This window comes from Salvia splendens, unplaced genomic scaffold, assembly GCF_004379255.2.
Source record: "Salvia splendens isolate huo1 unplaced genomic scaffold, SspV2 ctg1037, whole genome shotgun sequence".
NCBI classification, from domain to species: Eukaryota; Viridiplantae; Streptophyta; class Magnoliopsida; order Lamiales; family Lamiaceae; genus Salvia; species Salvia splendens.
This window is the reverse complement of record NW_024598578.1, coordinates 483-28,110: the sequence shown is the minus strand read 5'-3', so window position 1 is coordinate 28,110 and position 27,628 is coordinate 483. Positions and strand designations below refer to the sequence as shown.

General features: G+C 37.9%; 3 protein-coding genes across 3 annotated transcripts; 1 reads left to right on the top strand and 2 right to left on the bottom strand.

Annotated features, from left to right (window-relative positions):
* The first annotated feature begins 301 nt into the window (after positions 1-301).
* Positions 302-2,182, top strand: LOC121788418 (cyclin-D3-3-like). Its single transcript, XM_042187090.1, has 4 exons — positions 302-957; positions 1,045-1,246; positions 1,393-1,523; positions 1,644-2,182. Exons 1-4 carry the CDS (start codon positions 505-507, stop codon positions 1,902-1,904), a joined length of 1,047 nt encoding a protein of 348 aa, XP_042043024.1. The 5' UTR covers positions 302-504; the 3' UTR covers positions 1,905-2,182.
* A 9,550-nt stretch (positions 2,183-11,732) lies between these two features.
* LOC121788415 (microtubule-associated protein RP/EB family member 1C-like) lies at positions 11,733-14,094 on the bottom strand. The gene is made up of 6 exons (XM_042187088.1): positions 13,873-14,094; positions 13,638-13,793; positions 13,386-13,492; positions 12,509-12,752; positions 12,314-12,427; positions 11,733-12,227 (listed from the first exon to the last, which is right to left on the bottom strand). Exons 1-6 carry the CDS (start codon positions 13,978-13,980, stop codon positions 11,973-11,975), a joined length of 984 nt encoding a protein of 327 aa, XP_042043022.1. The 5' UTR covers positions 13,981-14,094; the 3' UTR covers positions 11,733-11,972.
* Positions 14,095-25,447: 11,353 nt separating this feature from the next.
* On the bottom strand, positions 25,448-27,349 carry LOC121788417. The gene is made up of 3 exons (XM_042187089.1): positions 26,387-27,349; positions 25,745-26,254; positions 25,448-25,675 (listed from the first exon to the last, which is right to left on the bottom strand). Exons 1-3 carry the CDS (start codon positions 27,347-27,349, stop codon positions 25,448-25,450), a joined length of 1,701 nt encoding a protein of 566 aa, XP_042043023.1.
* Between the last annotated feature and the right edge of the window lie 279 nt (positions 27,350-27,628).

The window sequence follows — 27,628 nt, the reverse complement described above, 5'->3', positions numbered from 1 at the left end:
CTTCAAATCTTAAAATGGGTTAAAAATTGTATAGACAGTGTAATTCGAATTCATATCCTTGGAGGGTAAATCTAAATTAGGACAATAATTTAAGTGGCGATATATATGATTTTACAGTTGTATGTATGTTGTACTGTATAAGAAGTAGTAGATCATTATTGTATGGCCTCTGAACATTCCCCCCAATTCCAATTTCTCAAGGGCGCCAAAATATTTAATTTTACTACCTAAAATAAAAATCTTCACTCACAAAAAAAAAAAGAAAAAAAATAGAGGACAGGCGTGAAAGGTCTCTCAGATAAAACCCCTCTTCTTCTACCTATTTTGGTTAAGCCCTTTTCTCTCTTCTCTCTCTCCCTCTCTGCAACCCAACCCTTCTCAGAAAGTGCAAAACAAACATTACTAGAATGCGAGTGAGCCCAAGATTCAACCTTTCGAGCTTTCGCTTCTTGTCTTGAAAGATAATGAGCAGAGCCCCCTGCGTCTTCTTCTCCGAAGAAGAAGATGGTTGCCCCAATCCAGCTAACCCATCACCAAAATCCCATCTTTGACGCTCTCTACTGCGAAGAGGAGCCCAAATTCGAGGATCTCTCCGAGATTGAAAAACCCCCTTCTGCGATTCTCCTTGACCACGACTTTTACTGGGAGGAGCAGGAGCTTAAAAACCTGTTAACCAAGGAGAAAAATGAAATCCCCTTTATAATCGATGAAATTGATTCCAATTCGCCTCTGAAATCGGCGAGAAACGAGGCTATTGCGTGGATGTTGAAGGTGATTCGCTGCTACGCCTTCAACGCCTCTACCGCTGCCTTGGCCGTGAACTATTACGATAGATTTGTCACCAGCCGCTGCTTTCAGGGGGAGAAGCCATGGATGAGTCAGTTGGCTGCTGTCGCTTGTCTCTCTGTAGCTGCGAAAGTGGAGGAGACTCAAGTGCCCCTTTTGTTAGATTTGCAAGTAGGTTTGATCTAATGCTGTTTTTGTCCAGTAAATGTTTGTTGAAATGCCTGTGAGAGTTATTCATTTGCTCTGGGCAATTTTTAGGTTGAAGAATCTAAGTTTTTGTTCGAGGCGAAGACGATTCAGAGAATGGAGCTTCTTGTGCTCTCCACGCTCCAATGGAGGATGAATCCGGTGACGCCAATGTTGTTTGTCGACCACATCGGGAGGAGATTTGAGTTTGTGAAGAATCTACATTGGGAATTTTTGGGGAGATGCGAGAGTGTGATTCTCTCAGCCATTGCGGGTATGTAGATCACTTGATTTTTGGCTTGATTGCATCTTTGATTGAGTTTGGAATGGATGGATTGATCTGTTGTCGAAATGATTTTTATGATTTCTTGAAAATTTAGATTGTTTTTTTACCAAAAAAATTACTCCATGTTAATGCAGATTCTAGGTTGACTCGTTATCTTCCTTCTGTGGTTGCTGCTGCAACAATGATTTATGCAATTAGAGAGATTGGAGATGAAGCTGCTGTGGAATATGAAGATCAACTTATGATTGTGTTGAGAGCTAGCAAGGTTTGAATGTTTGATTCATTTGTTCGATCAAAAAAAGCCTATTAACAAATGATGTAATGTAGTTTTGTGTATGGAAACCCGTTGTTAATGGATTTCTTGTTTGCTAAATATCGTTCGCAGGAAGAGATTGATGATTGCCTCTCCCTCATCTCGGAGGCAACTGGTGGTATAGGCCGTAAATCTTGCTTGAAGCGCAAATTTGATTTGATTCCAAGCAGCCCGAGCGGTGTCATTGATGCCTACTTCAGCTCTGATAGCTCTGTGGATTCATGGGCGTTTGCAATGTCAGCATCATCTTCACCGGAGCCTATGTTCAAGAGAAGCAGGGATGTAGCTCCTCTAAGCAGCATGTCTGCCGGCCTGGCTAATCGAGCTACTTGAACTCTTCTATTTCATTATATTGGCAGTGGTACTTAATAATCACTCCTCTAATGTTTTTTCAACTCATAATTTAGCTAAATCATGCAACGTTACTTGCTTATTTCTTGCTGTATTTCTGACCTATTCATGTGAGATGATGGATTATACATCCAAACAATCGACTCCACCGCCTCTTTGATTGTGGATGGAGAGTGAAATTGAAGAGAGAGGCTTGTTGAGGTTTTTTACCCTCTAATTCTCGGACCATTTTGGTTTTATGAGTATGGCCGTTTGAACTATACATTACGTTGGTGTTGCATACTATCATACATAGACGATGGCTGTAGGTAGGTTTAATGAAGAAGCATGGAGAGGGATGGGTGCATAGGGTTCTTGAAGTCGCAAAAGGTTTTTAATCTAGGATAGATTAGGTTGTCAAAGGACTATGTGCTTCTCAACTTGTTTCCTATTATTGCTTGTCTAAATGCAAAGAGAAGTCTCTCATTCAACTTTTGCTTTTCTTGCTTTGTTTTTGGCCTAATTCACAATCACATGATCTCTAGTTTGTTTTTAGAGTATTTTCATGTTTAGGATAGTTGACAAGAGTCTCAAGATGAATTTATCCAATTAGCTTTGCATTAGTATGATTCTTGGAGAGTTATGTGGTTGATTGCTTGTTGGGTTCGTTTTTTTGCATCAGTGCACGTTAGAAAGCAATGTATCGAGTCGAGGACTTTATGTACCACATCAGTTGGTTATAACATATGGGTTTAGTGTGAGATCGTCTCATGGTCAATTTTTGTCAGACATGTTTAGTGTGAGATTGTCTCATTGTCAAATTTTGTCGGACGGGTTCAGAGTGAGATCACCTCATTGTGAAAAGGGTTTAGGGTTAATGAGAATTTGATGAGAAATTTTTGCTAGTGTGGTTGGCATTGAATATGAGTGAATGACTGGTGCTGAGTTATCTTTTATGAAGATTTTTTTACACTTTTAAGGGGACCATAAGATATTACAAAATTTACATCTTGGGACCATTGTCTTCGAATATTATATATTGCACAAAGGTGAAATACTTGTATATTTTGCAATGTCACTAAGTGGAAAAAGCTGAAACAGTCAAGGACATCAAAATTAGGTTGGGAAGTAATCGAGATGTGTAGACTTCATGAAATAAATTAAGTTTGAATTTTGTTTAACGAATAATTGGACTTAAATTTAAATATTAATCCTATTTAAAATAAATAAATTTCTTGCTGAAAAAAGTGGTATTGGCTATATAAATTTAATATATTTGTTACTACTTTTTAGTGTTGCATACGTATGACATGAATATGTATTTATCATTTGTTAGAAAGTTATGTTGGTGAGTTAAAAATTTAGAATGAAAAGTTGAGACTGATCCAATCAATATAAGCAGTGATTATGATTACGAATTTATGATTAGGATTATAATGAAAATGAGAAACAATAATGAATTTACGAGGGTTCGTACCAAGGCATTAAAATATAATTGGGATAAAAACATATAATGCTAGCTATCTATCTGATATCAAAACAAAAAATATATTCAAATTCTTACTAACCCATTAAGAATACAACTAATATCAAAATTATATAATATAGTAGTAATAAAAAAACTACCTAAAATTTTTAAAAAGAAACCTTATAGAAAATGCAAACCATGTGCAGCATGAAAGAGAGCTGAAATCAGCTCTATATTTATAATTGGGTTGCCCTTTGTTCATTATCGATGTATCATAGTCAAGAAGAGAAGAGTGTAGCTTGATCAACAATGCGTCCCCGAGCTTTTCCATTCTCTCGCAATACTTGATGAGAAAAGGTTCTAGGCCAGATTCAACGTTCGTCGTCTCCAGAGCCTTCCCCTTGGCCGTTTCATGACCCGCGAAGGATGAAATGAGTGTAATTTCAAATGCTATGAAGAATGAACATGTAGATGTATTTATAGACGAATTTTAGTAAAAAAAATTTATTAAGTAAAATAAAGAAGCACCCTCGACCCTCCATCGTTGGAATTGACTACATGGATACATACACTAGGTCATTTGAATGCTCGACCTACTAAATGAAGGAATTATTGTTTACTAATTGGGTTACCGTTTGTAGTTGAGAGTAAAATATGATGTATGAGTATTATATTTAGTGAAGCGTTCAAATGCTAGTAGTTGTATATAAAACTATTGATATTATTTATTTAAATTCGTTGTAGCATAAAAATGGAATTTTTGTCATTTATGAATTCGAAGCTTAAACTATAAATTTGTTAAATAAAGTAATGAATTTATCATAGATCTTGAAAATCTAACGATTGAAAATAATTATTGACCCATAATAACCAGGACAGCTAATATTCCCAAGAAATGAAGAAACAGAAATTTGCAATAAAATTATAAGTTGTGATAAATTTAATGTAAGTGTGCAATAATATCAGCTGCATACTCTAGTACTCTCAATTATGACATTTTTCATAAAAATGGGTATAAACAACAACTAAACTCCACCGGAAAAAATACCATTTGCCAATGAGTTTAATCCCTACTCAGACCATAATCACTAGTTAATCAACATTGGTTGAAAATTAATCATCAATTCGTCATTAACACATGTAACGTAATTAACACGTAAGGATTTCAGAAATTAATTGGAGTGTAGGGGAAAAAATCTTATTTTTATTAATTACGTTTGATGTAAGGATTTCACAATTTGGTTGCTATATTCGTGAAAGAGTATATGCATGATTGTTTGATGTATGATATATCCTCGTTAATCTTAAGAAGAAAGAGTAAACTAGTAAGACTACAGAGAGAAAATTCTAATGAAAGAGATATAAAGTATTAGTCTTAATTAAATCGATAAGTTTGAAATAGAATCAATTAAATATGACAGTAAAAAACAACTAAAGGAAATGCTATTTTATAACCTCAAATAATAGGTTCTAGAAAAAAGATAAAAAAGTGAAGCTAATGAGAAAATGATGGAAGGTTTTTTTTTGTAACATTCAAAAACGAATTATTTAACTTCAAATTACATTCTTACTATCATCATTAGTCTCTGAAAAATAAGGATAAGGAAAAGTGATGATACATGAAAATGGAAATAGTACAATTATTTTTAGAAATTAACAGAATAGTATTCATGTGAGCAGATCAGAGGAGAAACAGACAGCATAAATATATTACATAGTTGGCAACAGCTATATGTGATCATTCAAGTAAAGTCTCCCTAAATTTGATGAAATTATAGTTAACTTTTTATTTTTAATTTATTAGTACTTACTTTTATGGCATTGCTCATAATTAATTTTTTATGAAAAATAGACATATCATCTTGCAGCATTTATTTCCCACTATTAGTAGGAAGACTTATTGTATTTTAATGTTGTTATAATCCGTTATCTGTCTGTCGAATAGTTAAATTCAAGACCCATGAAATAAATATTCTTGGATAGTGACTCAACAATTTATTAGAGATGTAAGTCAGTAACTGCTTTTAATGTGGAGTCGTTATTTGCACACATATATACATGTAACCAATTACTATCGAAAGGAAATTATATGGTGAGTTTTGTATATTCAAGGATTTGTTCAATTACAGCTGCTTCTTTTCTATTGAGAAAATATTTTGTTAGAGTTGCTACCAATTGATAAAGTTAGCTTGGACAATACCTCATTCACCATCTTTATCTTATCTTATGTATAAAAGCTAAGTTTTGCTTAGTTTGTTTTGCAAAATAATTTTGTTTTTAATGGATGAACATGTATTTCTATTTCATTCCCTAATTAACAATATACATTTACTCGTCCAAATTCTAAAAGTAACTAGTCACATATATTCAAGGGGAAATCTTATGTCAAACAATCTAACAACTCATGAAAAGTAGTAAAATAAAACTCCATCGTCCCTTTGTAATAGAGACATTTGTTATGGACACGGGATTTATGAAATTTATTTTAAGTCCTGATAAATATGGGTTTTGCATGCTTTTGAGGCTTATATTTGGCTCATTTTAGTTAGCTGTCATGTAAAATATGTTCTTTAATTGCATTATTTGTACAATTTGATATTTTGACGTGTTTTTGTTAACAATGGACTTAGAAAAAGAGAAAAAAGTCAAATTTCAAGATTAGGGGAATCAGACAAAGTCAGCGGTCGCCGAGCCACCCAGCGGTCAATGGAGGTCAAACGGCCCATTGCGAAAATTATGCCCGAGTTACCCCCCACCCAGCGGTCCGCTATGTCAAAGTCAGCGGCCCACCGAGTCCGATGCCGTGAGACCCAAGAGCAATCGGCGGCCTACTGAGAACTGCTGAGTTCGAGTGACACACACATTAAGCCTTAATTCGCCCAAGACTTACCATTTAGGTTAGAGTTGTTACCAATAGGGAGGAATTCGCCTACAAGTTTATAAATATTCTGCATAACTCTACATTAATAATTCATTCAATCTAGAATTGAGAATTCGTTTTCAAAAAAACATCCACCTGCATTCCACTAATCATCAATCTTCCCACACTTGGAGTTTGGACCAAGGCTAGATAGATTGAAGACGAAGACTTCAAGATTCATCCTTCTCAGTTTTGTCTTTGGATTGTGTTTGTGTTTTGTTTCAATAATGTGGATTTTGTTACTCGTCTATGTGTAACTAGTTTGTTGAATTCTAGGGATTTGAGACTAACTCTTTAGGTTTATTTGATTTAATTCCAGTTTTTAATATCCAAGACTTTATTTATTTCGTTCAATTATATTGGATAATGTTTTTGGTTGTGTGACAGACAACGTACGTATTCTCCATTTAATATTTACACACACTCTTTCTCTCCAATTAACCACATTAACCAACAACTTATAAACTCCCATGACAACTTTTTAAGCGGAACGGAGGAAGTATTAAACTAATCCAACTATTACCAAGCAAATTTGGTGATCGGTATTTTAGAAAGTTATTTAACATTAATGTTACCGAGTGTACTTTTGCTCGACATATATTTTTACCATTTGCTTCCTAGAAGAATCGTATACATAGTAAATTTAATTATTTAAATAATCTCTAAATATTTTGAGAAACTGTGTGCTCGGAAACATATAAGTATTAAATATATAATATAGGGATTTATAAAGCAGAATGTCGTCGGAACTCGGAAACAATTTCAAGTTGGTTGGTTGAAAGGAATAACTCAATCTCTAAATATTTAAGCCAAACTCGAATTCATTTTTAAATATATATCATATTAAAAATAAATTTATTTTAATTATTTATTATAAATTAAAATTATAAAATTTTCAAGTTTATGTCTTATAAATATTTTGCAGTAGCTACAATATACGCTCATATTTAGTATTGTTCCATAGAAAAACAAAAAAAAATAGATTTTGGTTGGTTTACACTATTGGAAAAGTTTTTTACACCAAAAATGAGAATTGTGGTATGATTGAAGATGGTCTAAGCAGTTTCATCTACTCAGAAATTTATCAGTCCTTTAGTCGGCAAGTGCTAGGACATTTAATGATAAATGTATTGATAAACTTGAATTTTGCATGAATTTAGGTAGTAGACTTGGCTTATAAATTATGTAATGAGTTTGTGGAGTTGTGATGATGGGAATAGTCTATAAAAGTGAAAGTGGGAAATGACGATCACTGGAGTAGAAATCTTCACATCAAAGCTTCTGTTCAAAGTCAAATATGGATATAATCAAAAATCAAGTTTTATGTCGGGGAACAAACTTTACATGTCTATTTAAATATATTGTAGTATTTGATTATCTGAGTTGTTTTTAAATGTGTCACCAAACATGTCCTAGAGCACTGACATTTATTTAATTTTGGATTACTAATGTGGGACATTATGGTTGCTTATATCATAAATGCAAGATGGATTGGAGTAAATGACCAATATAGATTAAATTAGTGTTTGACCAGATTTTTCTTAGTTTGATTCTTGATTACCAGAGTGTAATTAGTCCTATATTATTTGCAAGTAAAGAGGTGGATTTTGAAGTAAAATAAATTACAAGAAGTAAAAGAATAGCATAAGCAAAAAGAAAATACGAGGATTAGTCGGATTCCGCCATAAGCGGTACACCTGTGGTCAAACCAAAAAAAATACTGTACAATTTTAATTCGCTAATACAAAATTCTAGGAATTAGATAAAACGTAGTTTTAACAAATCATTAAGGTCCGTGAAGCGCATGTAATATCTACACAAACATTGAAAGAATAATTCAAACTCATATGCAATTTATGATTTCCTACACATGATCTAAATATGTACATCCACTCTCATTTCAATAATTCAGTTATCATTTTTAAGTTTGGAGCCTAAATAGATTGAACACCGTAGATTTAATTCGCCAGGACATATTTATATGATATTTTAGGCCCATGCTTTCTGACTTATACTGAATCCTAATGGCGTATTATGATTATCATTTCATTCTTACTTTATTTCATCATACTATGAAGGAATGAAACCCGTAGATTCAATTCGCCTAGACACATTGATCTAATATTTTAGGTTGTTTTGTGTCCTGTTCATAATGGATTTACGATTGTTATTTCATTCCACCCTTATTTCATTCCACCCTTATTTCATTCCATTATATCACAAATGCTCTAGAAACACAATAGAGAATTCATGGTCAAATAAAAAATTAACATGTACAATAGAGTCAAAGATAGAATTTAGAAAGAAATTTAAGAATGGGCCAAAATACAACAACCCCCTGCTTCATTCGGTCGATGACAATAAGGACTACTACCTCAGAGGCTTCCTTTGTAATAAAAGCAGTTATGATACTAATTTATGAATTTCTGACCCCAGATAATTCATTTTCTGGCTTTCCCATTTAGTATCATTGGATTCAATAAAACATGTTGTCAAAATTGGACAGCTGGTTTTTCTCAAATGATGTCAATAATTTAAATTTATACGGTTGTTGACACACATATATATGTTACATTTTTCACAGTTACATTAATCAATTGAGAGCTGCAGTATTTATGTTACCCTTTGTATGATCTGCTCTCAACGATTCATACACCTAACCCTAACTAATCCAATAATTCAAAGCACATTTGGAGATCAAGGCGGACACTTCCAATAGCCCCGCCCCCTTTTTTGTCCACAACCCCAGTTTATTTGTACGCGCCCACAAAAAAAGTGTCCACAACTATAAGGTGGACACTTCCAATAGCCCCAAAATTTTTAGCCGCTTTTCATTTTATTTTTTTTCGTTTATTTTAAATCAATTATAATTAAAATCATCGGAATGTAAATAATTAGAAAACGAGGTAATTGGGACCGAATATTCGTTGTATTGAAAACGGTAAATTATACAACGAACATTTAAAAATAATACAAATAAAAACGCCGCCACCGTCTACTCGCTGGTGGAGTCGGTTTCCTCCTCATCTTCTTCGTCGTCTCCACCGTGCATTTTTTTAGAGTGAAAGTGTAGAGAGTGAATTAATGGAGAGTGTTTGAAAAGGTGTAAAATAGGTGGTGGAGGAGTGGTTTGCGGGGCGGTCGGAGCCGATGACCGGTGCACTATAGGCGCGGCGAGGCGTGACCGACGCGTCCTCGCACCCTTATCACCAGAGGGCCTAACGCTCCAAAAATGCCGTCCGCCTCGGGGCGGACGCTCCATGCACTATAGATTGGCAGGGCGGCGGCGGATTGGGGGCGGCCGGCGCGCCGCCCCTATAGTGGATGCCCTAATAATTGTATTCTCGTACACACTCAAATGATGGGTCATTCTTAATTAAATTAAACCCTTGAAAATTGTGAGGATTGGATGGTGCACAAATAAACTCCATATTAATATGATACTATTCCCTCCGTTTCCTAAAAATATAAATTCTTTTCTTTTTAGTCTGTTTCCTAAAAATAGAAACTCAGCATTTCACGAAATGAATCTCACAATCCACTAACACTAATTCCATCATTTTCTCTCCATCTCATGTACTTTATCAATTTTTTTTTCTTTCTCTTTCTTACTTTACCAATTTTACATTAAAACTTGTGTAGTTTCCAACTATACATAAGAAACAAAGAGAGTATTAGTTTTGAGTTAATCACTTTACAGTTTTATTCTTTGGACACCTTCCAAAAGACCTTGAGTAGGTATTACTACTTATACATTTTTTAATTTTCCGATGTGAGGTTGTTTGAACCTTGACAAAAATGACCACTCTTTAATTAATAATATTAATTTGTGTTAAATAAAATAATGATCTCATGAAATCATTATTTTGAGTGTAGTCTAAAGTGGAAACAAATAAAAAACCAAAAACTACCATAATCTAGAAAATATATTGCTCTGGTTTGGTCAGAAATTCATGAAAATTCTGATTTTGCAGAAAATTCAAGAAAGTGTGGCATGGTATGGTACATATATAGCATGAAAAAAAAACTGAAATCGATGCTGAAAATTAATTAGTAGCCATAAATGGTATAACAACTGAGATGAACAGCTGTGTCAAAACATAAATTTAGCATTTACTTTTACAGATAAAGATGGTAATGAGAGAATATCTTTGTAGTAAATGAGTTTGTATTGAGGGCAGGCATCTGCTTCACAACAAAATAAAGCTATGTAACTTGTGACAACACTACCTCAATAATAATGCTATTAACTCTACATATTTTACCCATTTTCAATTTTCACATGAACAAATACTATACATAATGTGGCCTTACAAAATCACTGCCATCTGCAATGAAAAATGATGTACAATTATGAATGTTGAAACATAATAAATTCACAAATTTGATCTATTTTCTCTGGAGAGTATCCTTGGCCGACTCAAGGGTAGAGACGACAGAGGCTGCGGCATTTGACAAAATGCCGCCGCTTGTCTTTGAGGCAGGAGCCGGTTGGGGTTGGGGATGCACCTCGTGCACGACTTGCACGCGCCTAACTGGCTCTTGCCTTTGCCCTGCCGATTCACAAATGTCAACTGTCTCTACCTTTTTCATTTGCCTCTGTCCAACACCACCATCCCCAGATTCCTAAAATTCAATTCTATGATAAATTAAAAATCTCAAGTATCATGTCATTTTATCAATTCAGGAAATATAAAAGAAAAACATACTACCTTCTTGTTTGCTGATGCATTCATATTTGTGTTTGCTGGTTGTTGATATTTTGGAGATTCTTCATAGGAGATTAATATGATTGTTTCATTTTTTTTTTATTTTGGAGAATTTGCTTCCGATGTTTTTGGTAAAGAAGTGGCTATGGAAACTGCTTGCTTCCGATATATTCGGGAAAATGCTTGTTCAACATACATTCCTCAATCCTCATTCAGTCAGAATTCTCAGAAATAGATAACCAAAAAAAAGGATTATATACCAAACAAAGTTGTTTTAATAAGTGGAACCTACTTTTTTGTATGGGACTTAGGACCGACAATCTTTGCACGACATGAAAATCCGATACCAATACATACAAAATTATGTTTTTGGCTCTTAATCGGATCGACCATTATTATTATTTTAAATATTTATATTATTTTGAAAAATAGTATTATACTTTAATTTTATTATTTAGACTTAAATCGTGATAAAATTTTAATTGTGGTATATTATGTTCTTATCGTGGAATATCAGACTTTATCGTATAAAATTGGGTTCAGATCGTTACCATATCGTGTCAACTCGAATTGTATCCATATTTAATGGTAGGGTTAGAAATACCACAAGGTTATTCTGCTGTGAACTAGAAACGCCATATTTATTATTGGGCCGTCAAGTATCTACTATACTATAAATATGGCCCAAATTAAATAATTAAATACCGCTAAGAACCAAGAGAAGGCCCAAATAATACTCAAAACAGAGAGAATGAAGTCGACCATGAATAACATGATTTCCTCTTATTTGCAGAAACACAAGTAAAGTAGCACACATGAATTATACAGCAGGCTGCCAAAATAAGCACAATATCTAAAACATGGTATTTTTCAGTTATATTGATCTAACAAACAACAAGGTTTGCTGCTGGCCAATAATCTATTGAACCAGCAATATTATAGTAGATGCATTATCATAGTCTTATAATAGATGATCAGTATGTAACCAGAGGAGATTCACTGCAGTGGACATCAGACACTTCCGACAACCGTTGCCGTGGAGACAACGTGTTGCTAGCAGCAGCTTCAACATCAACATTGATAATGCTTTTCCTCTTCTGAGAATCACTCTTCTGCTTCCCCTCCTCCTCCACTTCCTCCTGCTGCTCTGATAACATAGCTTGAGCTTCTGCAACAACCGATGCATCATCTTCTGCAGCATACAAGATCCTTTTCATCGCTCCCACCACCTGTCATCGATATATATCACAATCAATCAACACTCTTTTATTCATAAAGACAACAATAAGAGTTGCGTTGATGTGGTGGTGCCTACAGGTAGTTTTTCAATATCAGGTGTCTGGCACAAGATCTCAATGTCTCTCAGTTTGGCAAAGTAGAAGTCTCTCTCCTTCTCCACTCTATCTATTGATAGTTTCAGCTCTGTAATCTGCACTCACACAAAAGTAGATAAGCTTTCATATTCTCATAAGCTTTTACTGATTATTCATTAGGGGATATAATTTGTCACCTGTTGCTCGAACATTGTGCGTTCTGCTTCGGAACAACCAGATTGTCCAACACTTGGAGGAGGTCGAACTGCCTTAATGGATTGATTTGCTGCATTTGCATGAGCAGCATCATTCCTTCTACCGTTATGAGTGGCTTGTTTGGGTACAGAGGCTGAACATTTGGTTGAAGGTTGTGATGCTACAGATTTCTTGATCAGCTCTTTCCCACCCTTGCATGCCTCTCTTCTTTCCAAGGGATTGTAACTAAACATTACCCAAAAATAATTAGATAATCTGAACAGCAGGCTAATCTATAAGCATGAAGGGGCAACATTTTGTATTTTTAAAGCAAGCTACTATAGTAAAAGAGTATAGAGCAGGTTAATCAACACATCAACACAATATTGCAATTTAAGCTCCAAGGGTGTCCATTAAGTGCTACAATCCCATAATGCCCAAACAACTTTTCCATATAGCTCTTAAAGCTCCTGTTAATAAGTAGCTAAATAGTACAGAAGATGAGCAGCAAGAAAAATCTCACAACAATTGATAAGGTACGCAGAGAAAACTGCAAATAAGTAGTTAAATAGGACTGAAACTACTGTTCAGTAATTAAATAGCTTTAGTTAAATAGTTTCATCCTGATATCGCATTGTGAAACACATGAAGGATAAATTGAATAAACAAATGAATACATGAATATGATTTATACAGTATATAAGAGCCAAACACATTCTAAATTTATATTCAATCTGAGCAATGATTAGCCGCATCAAATTTGAATCTAGATCATATGTACATATGAAACTGTATCGATATATTACACATAACTCAAATAATTAACATTATTAACAAACATAAAGGAAGGTGAACAAAGGTTTAGAGCGCAGAATTCACCTATTCATCTGTCCTCCATTAGCACAATCACAGTAGCGCTTCATCCATTGCATAAATTCCAAATTGTCCAGAGGCCTTCCTTTGATCAATTTGTTCACCTCAATATGCTGCAAACAATACCAATTTAATACTACAACGAATTCACACAAAAGTAAACCTAAGGACGGAATCAAATTAGACGGAAAAAACAGAGCAACTGTTACTTAAATCTTCAATTTCCTTGATCAAAACCTAGATCGGACGAATCGATACCTTAGTGATCTTAAGTTTGTTGAAAACGTCTTGAAGGACCTTGTAGTTCTGGATGGACTCGTACTCACTCTTGGCGTCGAAATTGACTTTGTGCATCGGAACCATCCCCGGATGAACCGCATCCATCAGCTGGCAATGGACGGCGCCGGTGCAAGCCTGAAGACACAGAGAGATAATTGATTGATGAAAGGTGGGGAAATTAGTTAGGAATGGCGATGAACAGATAGATATGTACCTCTTCGACTTTGGAGAGATTGAGACGGAGAGTGGAATTGATCCATGAGAGAATCTCCGATCTTCCGACGAAGTATGCTGAATCCATCATCCCGATATTGGTTGCCATTTTCTGCCTTGAAAGTGTGTTTGGATCTTTGATTGTGTGGAGAGGAGAAGAGACGCTCTGGTATAGAGAGAGCCGTTGAGTGACGTTGTTTTGAAATGAAACGAGAGCGGGACAATTAATCATCAGGGTTTCGGGAGTGCTGGGCTTGTATTGTCGCTTTAGGCCCATTTAGGGAGATTGGAATATTTAATACGGTTGTTTTTTAGAGGAGAATCTGAAACTAGTGATGAACACCACACCACTGTGGAGATCATTCTCAAACTAAAAACAATGGAGAAACTCTAATGGTCGGCGATATAATATTTAATTGAGTGAACGGCACAAAAGGACCCTAATTTTTCGCAGTGTAACAGCAGAGACCCCTAACATTTAAAAATATTATCACAGGTATCTAACAAAATATATAATCACAAATCGTGTGTATTTTGCCATTTTCCGGATGAAAATGCCCAAATGGGCTGAAGGGCAGTTTAGACTATTTACCCACTAAACCTGCACCCTATGCTGCACATAGTCTGCATGTGTAAGATCTGTCTTGTCAAACTGAATAGTAATCATATTTCCATTCTCCTATTTTCTTTTATTTTTTTCCCTCCCTCTCTAAATGATTTCATTCGTCGTCAACTCCAGAATAGACACTCTGTTTCTTTCATCTTTCATTTTCGTCGGCTTTCATATTTCCCTCTCTAAACATAATAGGCGATTTTATTTTGTTCGGCATCTGGGAATTTAGGGGATTTCATATGTTCGGCATCTGTTCGGCATCTGGAATTTAGGGGATTTCATTTGTTCGGCATCTGGAATTTAGGGGATTTCATCTGGATTTCGCTGAATTTAGGGTAAAACTAATTTTCAATTCTTGGTCGAATTTAATGGTTGTAGGGTTACAGTCGGGGCATCTGAAAAATTTTGCAATTCTTGGTTGAAGTTTACAGTTGGGCGAAATTATGATTTTAGTTTTTGTGCTATGTGCTATCTTTCGGTGAAATTGCATTGCTGATTTGAATTTTGTACTATCGAATTGATTTCAGGTCATGTTGCAATGTCTTCTTCTTCTTCTTCTCAATCTTTCGGTTCAAGCTTCAATTGGAATTGGCCTCGTCCCAAAATTGTGAATTGTAATCACGATCTTGAGGCTGAGCTTGCGACATCTAGGACGACTGCTAACCCGGGTAGACGTTACTATCGCTGCCCAATATGGAAGGTTAAAATCATGTATTTTGTTTGTTTTTCCATTAATTTTGTTGGCAGAAAGATTAATGAGAAAGTATTATGCAGGAAGATGATTGCAAGTTTTTTCGATGGGCTGATGCGAGTCTATCCCCAAGCCACGACAGTTACTTTCAGATAGTAAAACTTGAGCGAGACCAATTCGAATCTGAACTTCGAGCCAAATCGCTACTTGAAGGTATTCTGCAAGAGAAATTGCGCATGAAAACTGTGGAGTTTGAAGCCTTGAAGTTACAACTGGGCATGAAAACTGAAGAGTGTGACGCATTGGCGCTAACAATTGGTAAAACGGCAACAACTCTCCGACAGTTAAAAATCACAATCTTGTTCTTATGTATTGTAATTTTTCTACTGTTATAACAAAGCTTTGTCGTGTTCACTCCGTCGTTATCTTCTGATGTTGATTGATTACGCTTTGTTTTCATCTATGCCTGCAATCACGAATGAGGTTACTCAACTATGAGTGAAATCACAAACTATGTACATAAATGAATACAAACCGACGAAGTACTATATCAAATGCCTTATGTTGATTGATTACGTTTTGTTTTCATCTATACCTGAAATCACGAATGAAGTTACTCAACTATGACTGAAATCACAAACCGTGTACACAAATGAATACAAACCGACGAAGTACTCTTTCAAATGCCTGATGTTGATTGATTACGTTTTGTTTTCATCTATGCCTGAAATCACGAATGAAGTTACTCAACTATGACTGAAATCACATACTATGTACAAAAATGGATACAAACCGACGAAGTACTCTATCAAATGCCACCAAAATATGTCATGATATCATTTCCACCAAAATACTAGAGTAATTTTTTACAAACTAGTCTGTAACATACATAACAGACCTATCATATTATCACTGCCACCAAAATATAACATCTCGTCGTTAACATACACATCATATCAACACTGCCACAAAATATTGTTCACCCATCCCAAACAAACACAAAGTTTTAAGATTAAGTAAGGCCCGTCAATCATGATCACCGCGGCGGCCGCATCTCTGAGGCTGAGTCTGAAGGGGTTGGCAGCGGAAGCGTGCGTTCAAAACGGATCACATGAATTTGATCTATTTAGCAGATTATTTAGACAAAATCTATTCGCGTAATTATCACATGTATCATGCTCATAACTTGAATTAAAACATGCTTTAGCACATAAAATTCCTAAAACATGCTTACTACGGAATTAGCCAATTGACCTCGTTGATTCAATCAAGAATCGATGATGGCTTGCTCCGTCTCCACGTGAAGATCTTCAATATAAGACCTCGGATCTTCTGACTGGTGTCCCGGACTATACGCTGATATTTGTGTGGGCAAATCTCACCAACGTACTAGGACTCGAATAATGGAAGACAGAACTCAGCTCACGGAGGGAGCACAATTTTCGAAAACTCTCTCAAGAGGGGGGGCAAAAATTTTGTAAAATAATTGTTGTGTTTTCTGTCTCCTTTATTCTCCTATTTATATAAGTCACATATTGGGCACAGTCAGGGATCTAAGGAAGAATCTGGAACAGGCCTCACCCAATTAGCTTTTTACTAATTAAATTGAACCCACAATTTAATATAAGCTTATATTGGAATATTACGAGCAGCCACTACAGAAGTAATATTGCACTGCCTTCCAAGTCCGAAATTACAAGTATTCCGGGTTTCCTTTAATTGTATTTGATTTATTTCCCGCGCTTAAGATGGAAACATCCATTAATTAATTAATGTCTGCTATAGACTTAATTAATTAACATATTTCGAATTCCAAGAGTGGACTTAGCAAGAAACTCTTATTTATTATTCATAGAGTAATCAAACTCCAACTAGCTAGGTTCCGAATAATAAAACATCGTTTCGAGCTCCTCTTGTGGATGTTATCAAACGAGACTCTCCTCGCGCATGTTTCAACATAATAGCAATCCTAGCACCTCTAGATAATGATCACCACTACCCAATATACCTGGATCGTTGGGTTACAAAAAACCCGCACCTTTGGTAAGTCAAAGTAGTGGATACTCAATATCGTATGCTCAATGCTAACGTACATTGATTAAGAAATTAATTCTCAAGACCTCGTCTTTCAGTAGATAGCATAAAGACTCGTCTTGCTGTTAGATCCATTCAGTGCTATACCACACCAACGTCATTTCAATAAGGTTTAGAAATAATCAGACTGACATTGCAATCTTTCGCGATAGGTAGTCTAGGCCTATCTAGGTTGTGAAATTCTTATTTTTCTTTGTTTAGAACTGACCGTGTTACCTTAAATTGGACGATGCCCACAACCGGTCTACTAAAACAAAGACTTAGACTTTGTTACGTTTGCTCATACATTTAAATATGCAATAAACAACCATTAAATGTAAAACATAACAACATTATGACAAAAATAATCTGTTGCATTTATTGGAAAATAACCATTAGAGTTTTACAGTATCCAATCACTCGAAAGGTGATTTGTAGTATACAAAACACTAACAATCTCCCACTTATACTCAAAACAGCTTTCGAGTATACAAAATAGTAGTGCACACGTCTAAATTTCTCCCACTTATACTGAAAGCGAGTTGAGGTCTTGAATGAGTCGAACTCCCATCCCTTCAACGTGACAATCGAACGGTTTTACCGCCAAAGCCTGTGTAAAAGGATCTGCCAGGTTGTTCTCTGACGCAATCTTGACCACTTTTATGTCTTCTCTCTGCACTATATCTCTAATGATATGATACTTCCGCTCTATGTGTTTGCTCGCTTTGTGAGCACTTGGTTCTTTCGAGTTTGCCACAACACCAGAATTGTCACAATAAATGGTGATGCTCTTGGGCAGATTCGAAACCACACCTAAATCCATAAGGAAGTTCTTGAGCCATACAGCCTCTTTTGCAGCCTCCGAAGCGGCCACATACTCAGCTTCCATGGTCGAGTCCGCGATGCATTTCTGCTTCACACTCTTCTAAATTACGGCTCCACCTCCTAAGGTGAACACATATCCTGAAGTAGATTTTCTCGAGTCCTGATCAGCTTGAAAGTCTGAGTCAGTATATCCCAAAAGACAGAGCTCGGCTGCATTGTAAACTAGATCATAGTCCTTAGTCCGTTTAAGGTACTTGAGTATGTTCTTTACGGTAGTCCAATGTCCTTGGCCCGGATTCGACTGATATCTTGCCACCATGCCAACAGCAAAGCAAATATCTGGTCTAGTACAAAGCATAGCATACATGAGACTTCCAACTGCCGAAGCATATGGAATCCTTCTCATTGCTTGTATCTCAACGGCGTTTTAGGGCACATCTCTTGAGATAAATGGATGTCATGTCTAAAAGGTAAGAAACCTTTCTTGGCATCCTGCATGCTAAAACGACTAAGTACTGTTTCGATGTAAGATTCTTGAGATAAGCACAACATCTTCTTATCTCGATTCCGAAGAACATTGATCCCGAGGATGTGTCCCGCGTCTCCCATATCCTTCATCTCGAACTGGTTTGATAACCATGTTCGAACTGATGACAACATCTTTTTATTGTTTCCAATTAGAAGAATGTCATCTACATATAAAACTAAGAACACCACATTCCCCTTATATACACGCAGCTTTCACTTGGGCACTTTTCGAATCCAAACTTGCAAACAGTTTGATCGAAACATTGGTTCCACGATCTGGATGCTTGCATGAGGCCATAAATGGTCTTCTTAAGCTTCCAAACCATGTGTTCTTTGCCCTTTATGGCGTATCCTTCGGGTTGTTCCATGTAGATGGTCTCCTCAAGACTGCCGTTTAGAAATGCAGTCTTAACGTCCATCTGCCATACATCCCAATCCATATAAGCTGCAATAGACAACAGTATCCGGATCGATTTGAGCATGGCCACTGGGGAGAATGTCTCATCATAATCGATGCCTTTGAAGACTTTAACTCGTCCATCGGGTCCACGTTTACGTTTATATATCCACTTGCTCCCAATGGCAGTACAACCTTCGGGTAGGACGGACAAATCGTAGACGTCTTTGTCTATTATAGATTGTAGTTCCGAATCCATTGCTTTTACCCATTCGCAATGATCGATATCTGCCTGCGCCTCCGCAAAGTTCCAGGGATCTAATACATTGCTGTCCGAGGAGTGATCCATAGATTCTCCCAAACCAATGTATCTGTCGGGCTCATGTGAGACCCTCCCACTGCGGCACAACACTACAATATTTTGAGTAGAAGTTGAAGTTTCGGGAATTGTTTGTACACTTGGTACTTATTCTTGGTTAATGGAACTTGTGACTGAAGTTAGCTCATCAAGAGTCACTTCACTGCTGGGTTTATGATTCATTACATAGTCTTCCTCTAAGAATGTCGCGTGAGTGCTCACAATGACTTTCTTATCTCGGAGACTAAAGAATTCATAACCTTTCGTTCCTTTGGGGTATCCTATAAACAAACATACCTCCGTCCTAGATCCTAGCTTAGTTGGATCCTTTTCCAATACATGAGCCGGACAACCCCAAACCTTGAGATGTGCTAGATTGGGCTTACGCCCAGTCCACAACTCATATGGAGTTTTAGGTACGGATTTTGATGGTAAATTGTCTAAAATGTGACTTGCGGAAAGCAAGGCATGTCCCCAAAATGAAATAGGCAGACGTGAATAACTCATCATCGATCGAACCATGTTTAATAAGGTCCTGTTCCTTCTTTCAGCCACGCCGTTCTGCTGGGGCGTGCCCGGCGCAGTCAGTTGGGATTGAATTCCCACTTCCGATAAGTAGTCCAAAAATTCGGCACTGAGGTATTCGCCTCCACGATCAGATCGTAGGCATTTGATATTCTTCCCATGATACTTCTCCACAAGAGTCTTAAAGTCTTTAAACTTGTCAAAAGACTCTGACTTGTGACACATCAAGTAGACATATCCAATTTTCGAGAAGTCATCAATAAATGTGATGAAGTATCGAAAACCACCTCTTGCCTCAGTTGACATTGGTCCACATACATCGGAATGAACGAGCTCAAGTACTTCCTTGGACCTATTGCCCTTAGCCTTAAAAGGCCTCTTGGTCATCTTGCCTTCTAAGCATGACTCACACTTATGAAAAGGTTCCTCCTCTAGACCTTTGATAAGATCTTGTTGAACAAGAGAATGGATCCTCCTTTCATTGGCATGACCAAGTCTAAGGTGCCACAAGTACGTTTCGTTCATTGAATTTGAAGGTTCTTTTCGTTTCTTTGAAATTTTTGATGTTGTATTGAGTTCTGATTTGCGATTATTAAACTGTGTAGAAGTGATTGTGTACAGATTGTTTTCCATGATACCACGACAGATATAAGAACCATCTTTCTTAATAACGCAGTTGTCATTAAAAGAAATCGAATATCCATCATAAACCAATTTAGAAACTGAAATTAAATTTCTTCTAAAAGAAGGTATCAACAAAACATTCTTCAAAATCAAAAATCTATCACTACTATGTCTCCCACTGCAACGGCCGCCACTTTGGTAGCGTCGCCCAGCTGGACTTCGATCTCACGATCATGTAGCCGTCTTGTCACCTGCAATAAGTCAGGATCAAAACAAATATGATCAGTGGCTCCCGTGTCAATAACCCAAGTGCAAATTGATGTCGAAGTCAAACAAGACTCGACAACTAGAGCCTGGTGCATACCTGTAGCCTTGCCCCGTTTAGGACAGTCTGGCTTCCAATGCCCCTTTTCTCCACACTTGAAACACTTCCCCGTGGGCTTCTTGTTAGCCCTCTTCTTCTTCTTTCCCTTAGCTATCCTGGCCGGTCCTGAGTTCGGTGCCTGCCTTTTTCCTTTGCTAGGCTTTAAGCCAGAGGAACGAGGCGCCGAAATCATCATGGCCGCCTTAGCCTGGACCATAAGGTCCTCTGCCGACTGGAGTTCAGTCAACAGCTCTGCCAAGGTGTAATTCCTTTTGTTCATCTCGAAGTTGAGCTTGAACTGTTGGAAGCTAGGGGGAAGACTTTGAAGGATTATCGTTACCTGGGACTCGGGATCGATTGTCCCTCCCAAGACCTCAATTTGGTTGAGGTAGCCCATCATCTCGAGGACGTGGTCCCTCACATACGAGCCTTCCTTCATTGTCTTCGACATGATACTCCGAAAGGCTTGAGACTTTGCCGTTCGATTCTGAGTACCAAAAAGATTTTTGAGATTCTGCATAATCTCGGCGGTTGTTTCCATGGCTGAATGCTGATGCTTGAGTACTGAAGACATAGAAGCCAACATGTAGCACTTAGCCATCTCATTCGCCTTATGCCACCGTCTGTGTGCATCTCTGACTCCTGCCGCAGCGGTAGCCGCCGGCACTGGAGGTCGCGGGGTGGTGAGCACAAAGATGTACTCATCTGCTGTGAGAACAATGTCCAAATTTTGTTTCCATTCTATGTAATTTTGGCCCTGAAGTTTATTTTCTTTGAGAATTGCGGAAAGTGGATTGAATGACATATTGACGATTTGATTTGCACTGCAAAACAGAGTATTTTACTATTGTCATAAACTTAGGTAAGAAGTTTGATTAGATTAACCAAAAACTTTTCAAAATCTTACAACTGTAAAATTAAAATTTTGTACCCTCCAGAGGAAGTCAATACGCATTAAAATCTTACAATTTTACTGGTCACAACACCGACGAATAGTCCAGAGACCACAGAGTGGCATGGCCGCCTAATGTTGCCTAAGCAAGACCACCGAATTTAGCATTACAGAGTCTCATTTCTACAACACACTCCCATAACAATGCTTGTGTGCTGCTAACAAGATCAAGCTATCTCATAAATCCTGTGTGAACTTCTGAATCTCGCAGTTTCTTAGGATTATTGTCCCCACAGAGCAGGTGGCGATAATATTGGAAACTACATTCTAGTTCATACTATTTATATTTGAGAAGTCCGCCCTCATTAACTTGCTATTTTCTTAGGATTATTGTCTCCACTGAGCAGGTGGCGATAATATTAGAAAAAAGGCTTCATAAATTGCAGACCAATTGATGGAGACCATATACAAACGTTGAGTTCGTAATTATAGCTTAGATATTTTGGGTTATGGTTTTACTTTAATTATCCTTAGCCTTGAGGCAGCTTAAGGCTTAATTAAATTCTGTTGGTATTTAATCTACTGGATAATTAAATCTTTTATTAATTGGTATCTTCCATTAGGAAATTATTGTTCTAGAATATAATTTTTATTCATGTCTACTATAAGGTATGTCTAAAATAAACAAATTATTTAATTCTTAATAAGACATGAAAAATTAAATTCAAATTAATTCCATGTTCAAGATTAGGAAGAGATATTTCATTATTTAATGTATTATACATATCTATCCTTTTTAGGATCTTAGATATATAAATATTAGGAAACTATTAAATTATTCTTATCCATATCATCTAGGAATCAAAATATTATTATTTATTTCCATAGATATAGAAAATAATAAAAATATTCCTTAAATCTAGATAAATATTAGGAAACTATTAAATTATTCTCATCTATATCATCTAGGAATAAAATAATATTATTTATTTCCATAGATATAGATAATAATAAAATTATTCCTAAAATCTAGGTAAATCTTCCAAAAAATTTTATTTCCATTAAATAATAATATTTTAATGATATCTTTTAATAAAATAATTAAATAATCATTAAAATAATCTTTCATCGTTATCTCATCTACGAGGTTCGCACGAACGATGAACGACGAAAATCCGACAAGTTCTTCGTCGGACCACGACGCATGAAGCGTCTCGGGCGCCTGGCTCGTCGGCTGTTGCAGCTTCTCGGCCAGGCGCGAACACGGCGGCACGCGCCTCTCGGCCAGCTGCTCGACGCCTGTCTCGGCGTCTCGGCTCGTCGGGTGCCGACGCTTCTCGACCAGGCGCTCGCACGGTGGCGTGCGCCTCTCGGCCAGCGTCTCGGCGCCTGGCTCGACCCTCCGAGCCGTCGGGTGTCGCGAGCTCTTGGCCAGCGGCGCGCACGGTGGCGCGCCCGCTCTCGGCCAGCTCGGACCTTCCGCCTAGGGTTCGGCCCGGTGTCTCGCGGTGTCTCGGTGGCTCTCGGACGAGCCACCACTCCGCGCCAGTCACCGCCGTGTCGACCTTGACCCGGGTTCCGTCTGGTGCGTGTGGTCTCGGCCGGCGGCGCGTACGAGTCCCCACTCGTTCGCGCGTCGCCCCGTGATCACGGCTCCCACTGTCTCGACATCCTTTTCTCGATTGCACGTGGTGCGTTCGAGCAATTCAAGTTCTTTGATTCGATAGTTCTTGAGTTCATCATGCATAATTAATTAAACAAAATACCAAGAACATGCTTCGCAATCAAATAACACATGCATACATTAATTTCGCAAAATTTAATTCCAAATAATCAGAGCCAAAGACTGGCTCTGATACCAGCTGAAGGGGCTGGCAGCGGAAGCGTGCGTTCAAAACGGATCACATGAATTTGATCTATTTAGCAGATTATTTAGACAAAATCTATTCGCGTAATTATCACATGTATCATGCTCATAACTTGAATTAAAACATGCTTTAGCACATAAAATTCCTAAAACATGCTTACTACGGAATTAGCCAATTTACCTCGTTGATTCAATCAAGAATCGATGATGGCTTGCTCCGTCTCCACGTGAAGATCTTCAATATAAGACCTCGGATCTTCTGACTGGTGTCCCGGACTATACGCTGATATTTGTGTGGGCAAATCTCACCAACGTACTAGGACTCGAATAATGGAAGACAGAACTCAGCTCACGGAGGGAGCACAATTTTCGAAAACTCTCTCAAGAGGGGGGGCAAAAATTTTGTAAAATAATTGTTGTGTTTTCTGTCTCCTTTATTCTCCTATTTATATAAGTCACATATTGGGCCCAGTCAGGGATCTAAGGAAGAATCTGGAACAGGCCTCACCCAATTAGCTTTTTACTAATTAAATTGAACCCACAATTTAATATAAGCTTATATTGGAATATTACGAGCAGCCACTACAGAAGTAATATTGCACTGCCTTCCAAGTCCGAAATTACAAGTATTCCGGGTTTCCTTAAATTGTATTTGATTTATTTCCCGCGCTTAAGATGGAAACATCCATTAATTAATTAATGTCTGCTATAGACTTAATTAATTAACATATTTCGAATTCCAAGAGTGGACTTAGCAAGAAACTCTTATTTATTATTCATAGAGTAATCAAACTCCAACTAGCTAGGTTCCGAATAATAAAACCTCGTTTCGAGCTCCTCTTGTGGATGTTATCAAACGAGACTCTCCTCGCGCACGTTTCAACATAATAGCAATTCTAGCACCTCTAGATAATGATCACCACTACCCAATATACCTGGATCGTTGGGTTACGAAAAACCCGCACCTTTGGTAAGTCAAAGTAGTGGATACTCAATATCGTATGCTCAATTCTAACGTACATTGATTAAGAAATTAATTCTCAAGACCTCGTCTTTCAGTAGATAGCATAAAGACTCGTCTTGCTGTTAGATCCATTCAGTGCTATACCACACCAACGTCATTTCAATAAGGTTTAGAAATAATCAGACTGACATTGCAATCTTTCGCGATAGGTAGTCTAGGCCTATCTAGGTTGTGAAATTCTTATTTTTCTTTGTTTAGAACTGACCGTGTTACCTTAAATTGGACGACGCCCACAACCGGTCTACTAAAACAAAGACTTAGACTTTGTTACGTTTGCTCATACATTTAAATATGCAATAAACAACCATTAAATGTAAAACATAACAACATTATGACAAAAATAATCTGTTGCATTTATTGGAAAATAACCATTAGAGTTTTACAGTATCCAATCACTCGAAAGGTGATTTCTAGTATACAAAACCCTAACAGAGTCCTGGTCCGTGTGCTTGGTCCCGGGTCCGAAACATTAGGCTGCAACATTTAATAGTATAGTACGTATATATGAGAAAGCACTGCGTACAAGTAGAGAATATAGTTGCAAATACTTATTGCATAGTACCTCTTGGCGTCGGTGATTGTTTGACGATTCAGGCAAAATACTCTCACCATGTTCATGTGACCCGTTGTGCTGCGAAGTCTCCCCAACCTTAGAACGAGCATCTGTCCGAGGATCATTGCTGCATGTCCTCCTATTATGACCTTCTTGACCCCACCGAAGACATTTCATCACGAAGGTGCGACGCAATGACTCACCTCCGTCCGCATGAAGACGAATCTGGGGCTCCTCACGTCTCAGTTTCTTGGCCTACCACGCTGTCGCTTTGACCTCGGGGGCGCCAGTTCCACCGCACCATCAGAAGTAGTGTTGGGACAATTGTCCACCCCATTGATTGGGTAAAGGACATTCTCGTACAGCATGATCATTGTTGACTTCAAATAATAGCGGGAAACAAATCGCGTCACGTCGTCGCCATTCTTGTTGATTGTTGCGATAGCATGAGTGCACCGGATTTCGGTTAGCTGCCACAATCTGCAGGATCATGTAAAATCGTGCATGTTGACAACATATTGGCCAGATGGCCCAGTTACTTGGTACGAAGACTGTCCGTTCCATGTAGCCCTCCACGATGAAGCCCGCGCGTACCACTTATCAACAAGCTCCTTGATAACAGGAGGGACTGCGTGATCGTAGCTTCTGATCCACTGGCCTCTGATCTGAATTCTTTCCATTTGACTTGTTCGAATGTCCTCCAACATGCTGATAATTGCTTTCTCTCGAGTCAATGCAATCTTCGAATTGAATGTCTCACAGATGTTGTTGAGGAGCACATCACAACAAGTGTGTGTAGAGAAAAATGCCTTGACCCACTTTTCTTTGGGAGCAACTCCAGAAAGCCACTGATGTGCTTGGGGATACTCGGTCTGCAAAGCATCCATCTTGTCCACATAATGTTCGAGGGTGGTACTCGAGGCAATCTCCCACAACCGGTCTTTGAAATTTTCTCCGACAAATCTCTTCTTGAAATTGTTATATATGTGCTGCACACAGAAGCGATGCTCGCTCTGTGGGAATTCCTCAACAATCAACTTTGCAAGGCCCTGATGCAACACAACAAAACAAAAATTACGACAAAATCACAGTTGCAGTACATAATGTATAGATCAAATCACAGATAACATTAAATCACTTACCAAGTACATTATGTAATATTGAAATCACAGCGGCCATACCTTTTGTTGGTCAGACATAAACACATATCGTGGGCCATTTGCATGCAATTTAAGGTCATCAGCCAAGTACTCCACGAACCACTTCCACTGGACATAACTCTCGGTCTCAGTCACAGCCCAAGCAATCGGCCACCAGCCATTGTTGGGATCAATTCCCATTGCTGTCATGAGCTGTCCTTTGTACATTCTTCGCAAGAAACAAGCGTCGAAGAAGATAATTGGCCGACATAACTGCATCCATCTCTTTTTCAATGGTCCTAGACCGCAGTAGAACCTCAGGAATCTCGGACCCACGGCGCCAGAATCCCTTGTATTCTCATAATGTATATGTATGTTGGAATCAGGGTGCGTCCGCTCCAATTCGGCTTTGTAGTAGAACAAGTTTCTGTATTGGTTTGCCGCAAACCCGAATATGCCATCCAGTGCGTGCTCTCTGGCCCGATATGCCTTCATCCTACCTATCTTCAGGCCAAAATCTTCATCAACACACTTCCGTATAGCTGCAAGTGGAATGTGAGGGTTGGCTTTGATCTTCTCCATATAACGCTCACCTAGCCACTTTGTCGTCAGCCACTTCGAATCCAACGCCTGAGAGCATGTACGCGCGTGATCGCGTTGCATATTCATCACCACGTAATCCTGACCGTTGTGTACTTCGTGCTTCCTCAAGTACACATACCACTCACAGCCTTGCCCTTTACAAATCGCACGAAGTTTGTCGTCGTCATTTCTTTTCACGTGCACCCGCCTTCTGGTCATTATTGCGTACTGCCTCAACACGTCATAGAAGAAATCTCTATGCTTAAAAACATCACCAGGCTTCCACAACGGAATCTCATTACTCATGAGCTTGAACGGGGTAAACTTTATGCCTCTCTTCTTCAAACCCTCTAAATCCTCAAGGTCATCAATATCTTGTAGCTCGTCCACCAATTCTTCCTCTAAAAGTGGGTTATCTGTCATGTTCCTATTGTCCACATAAGGCGAATACTTCCTCCTCCGTTTATCCCTGACCCCCCTGACCCTGGCTGGACTTCGCCTTCACCCGGCTGGTCTTCGCCTTCACCCGGCTGGTCTACATTCTCTGGCTCATGTCGCGCATGTTGTTGGAAAATGGATTCGTAATATGAGGTGAAAAGCTGCTCATCACGGCACATGTGTGCCAACAAGATAAAATGGTTCATCTCATCATCTTCATCATCGGTCGGCGGTCCCTCGTTATGGAGATGGCAGCCATCCGGA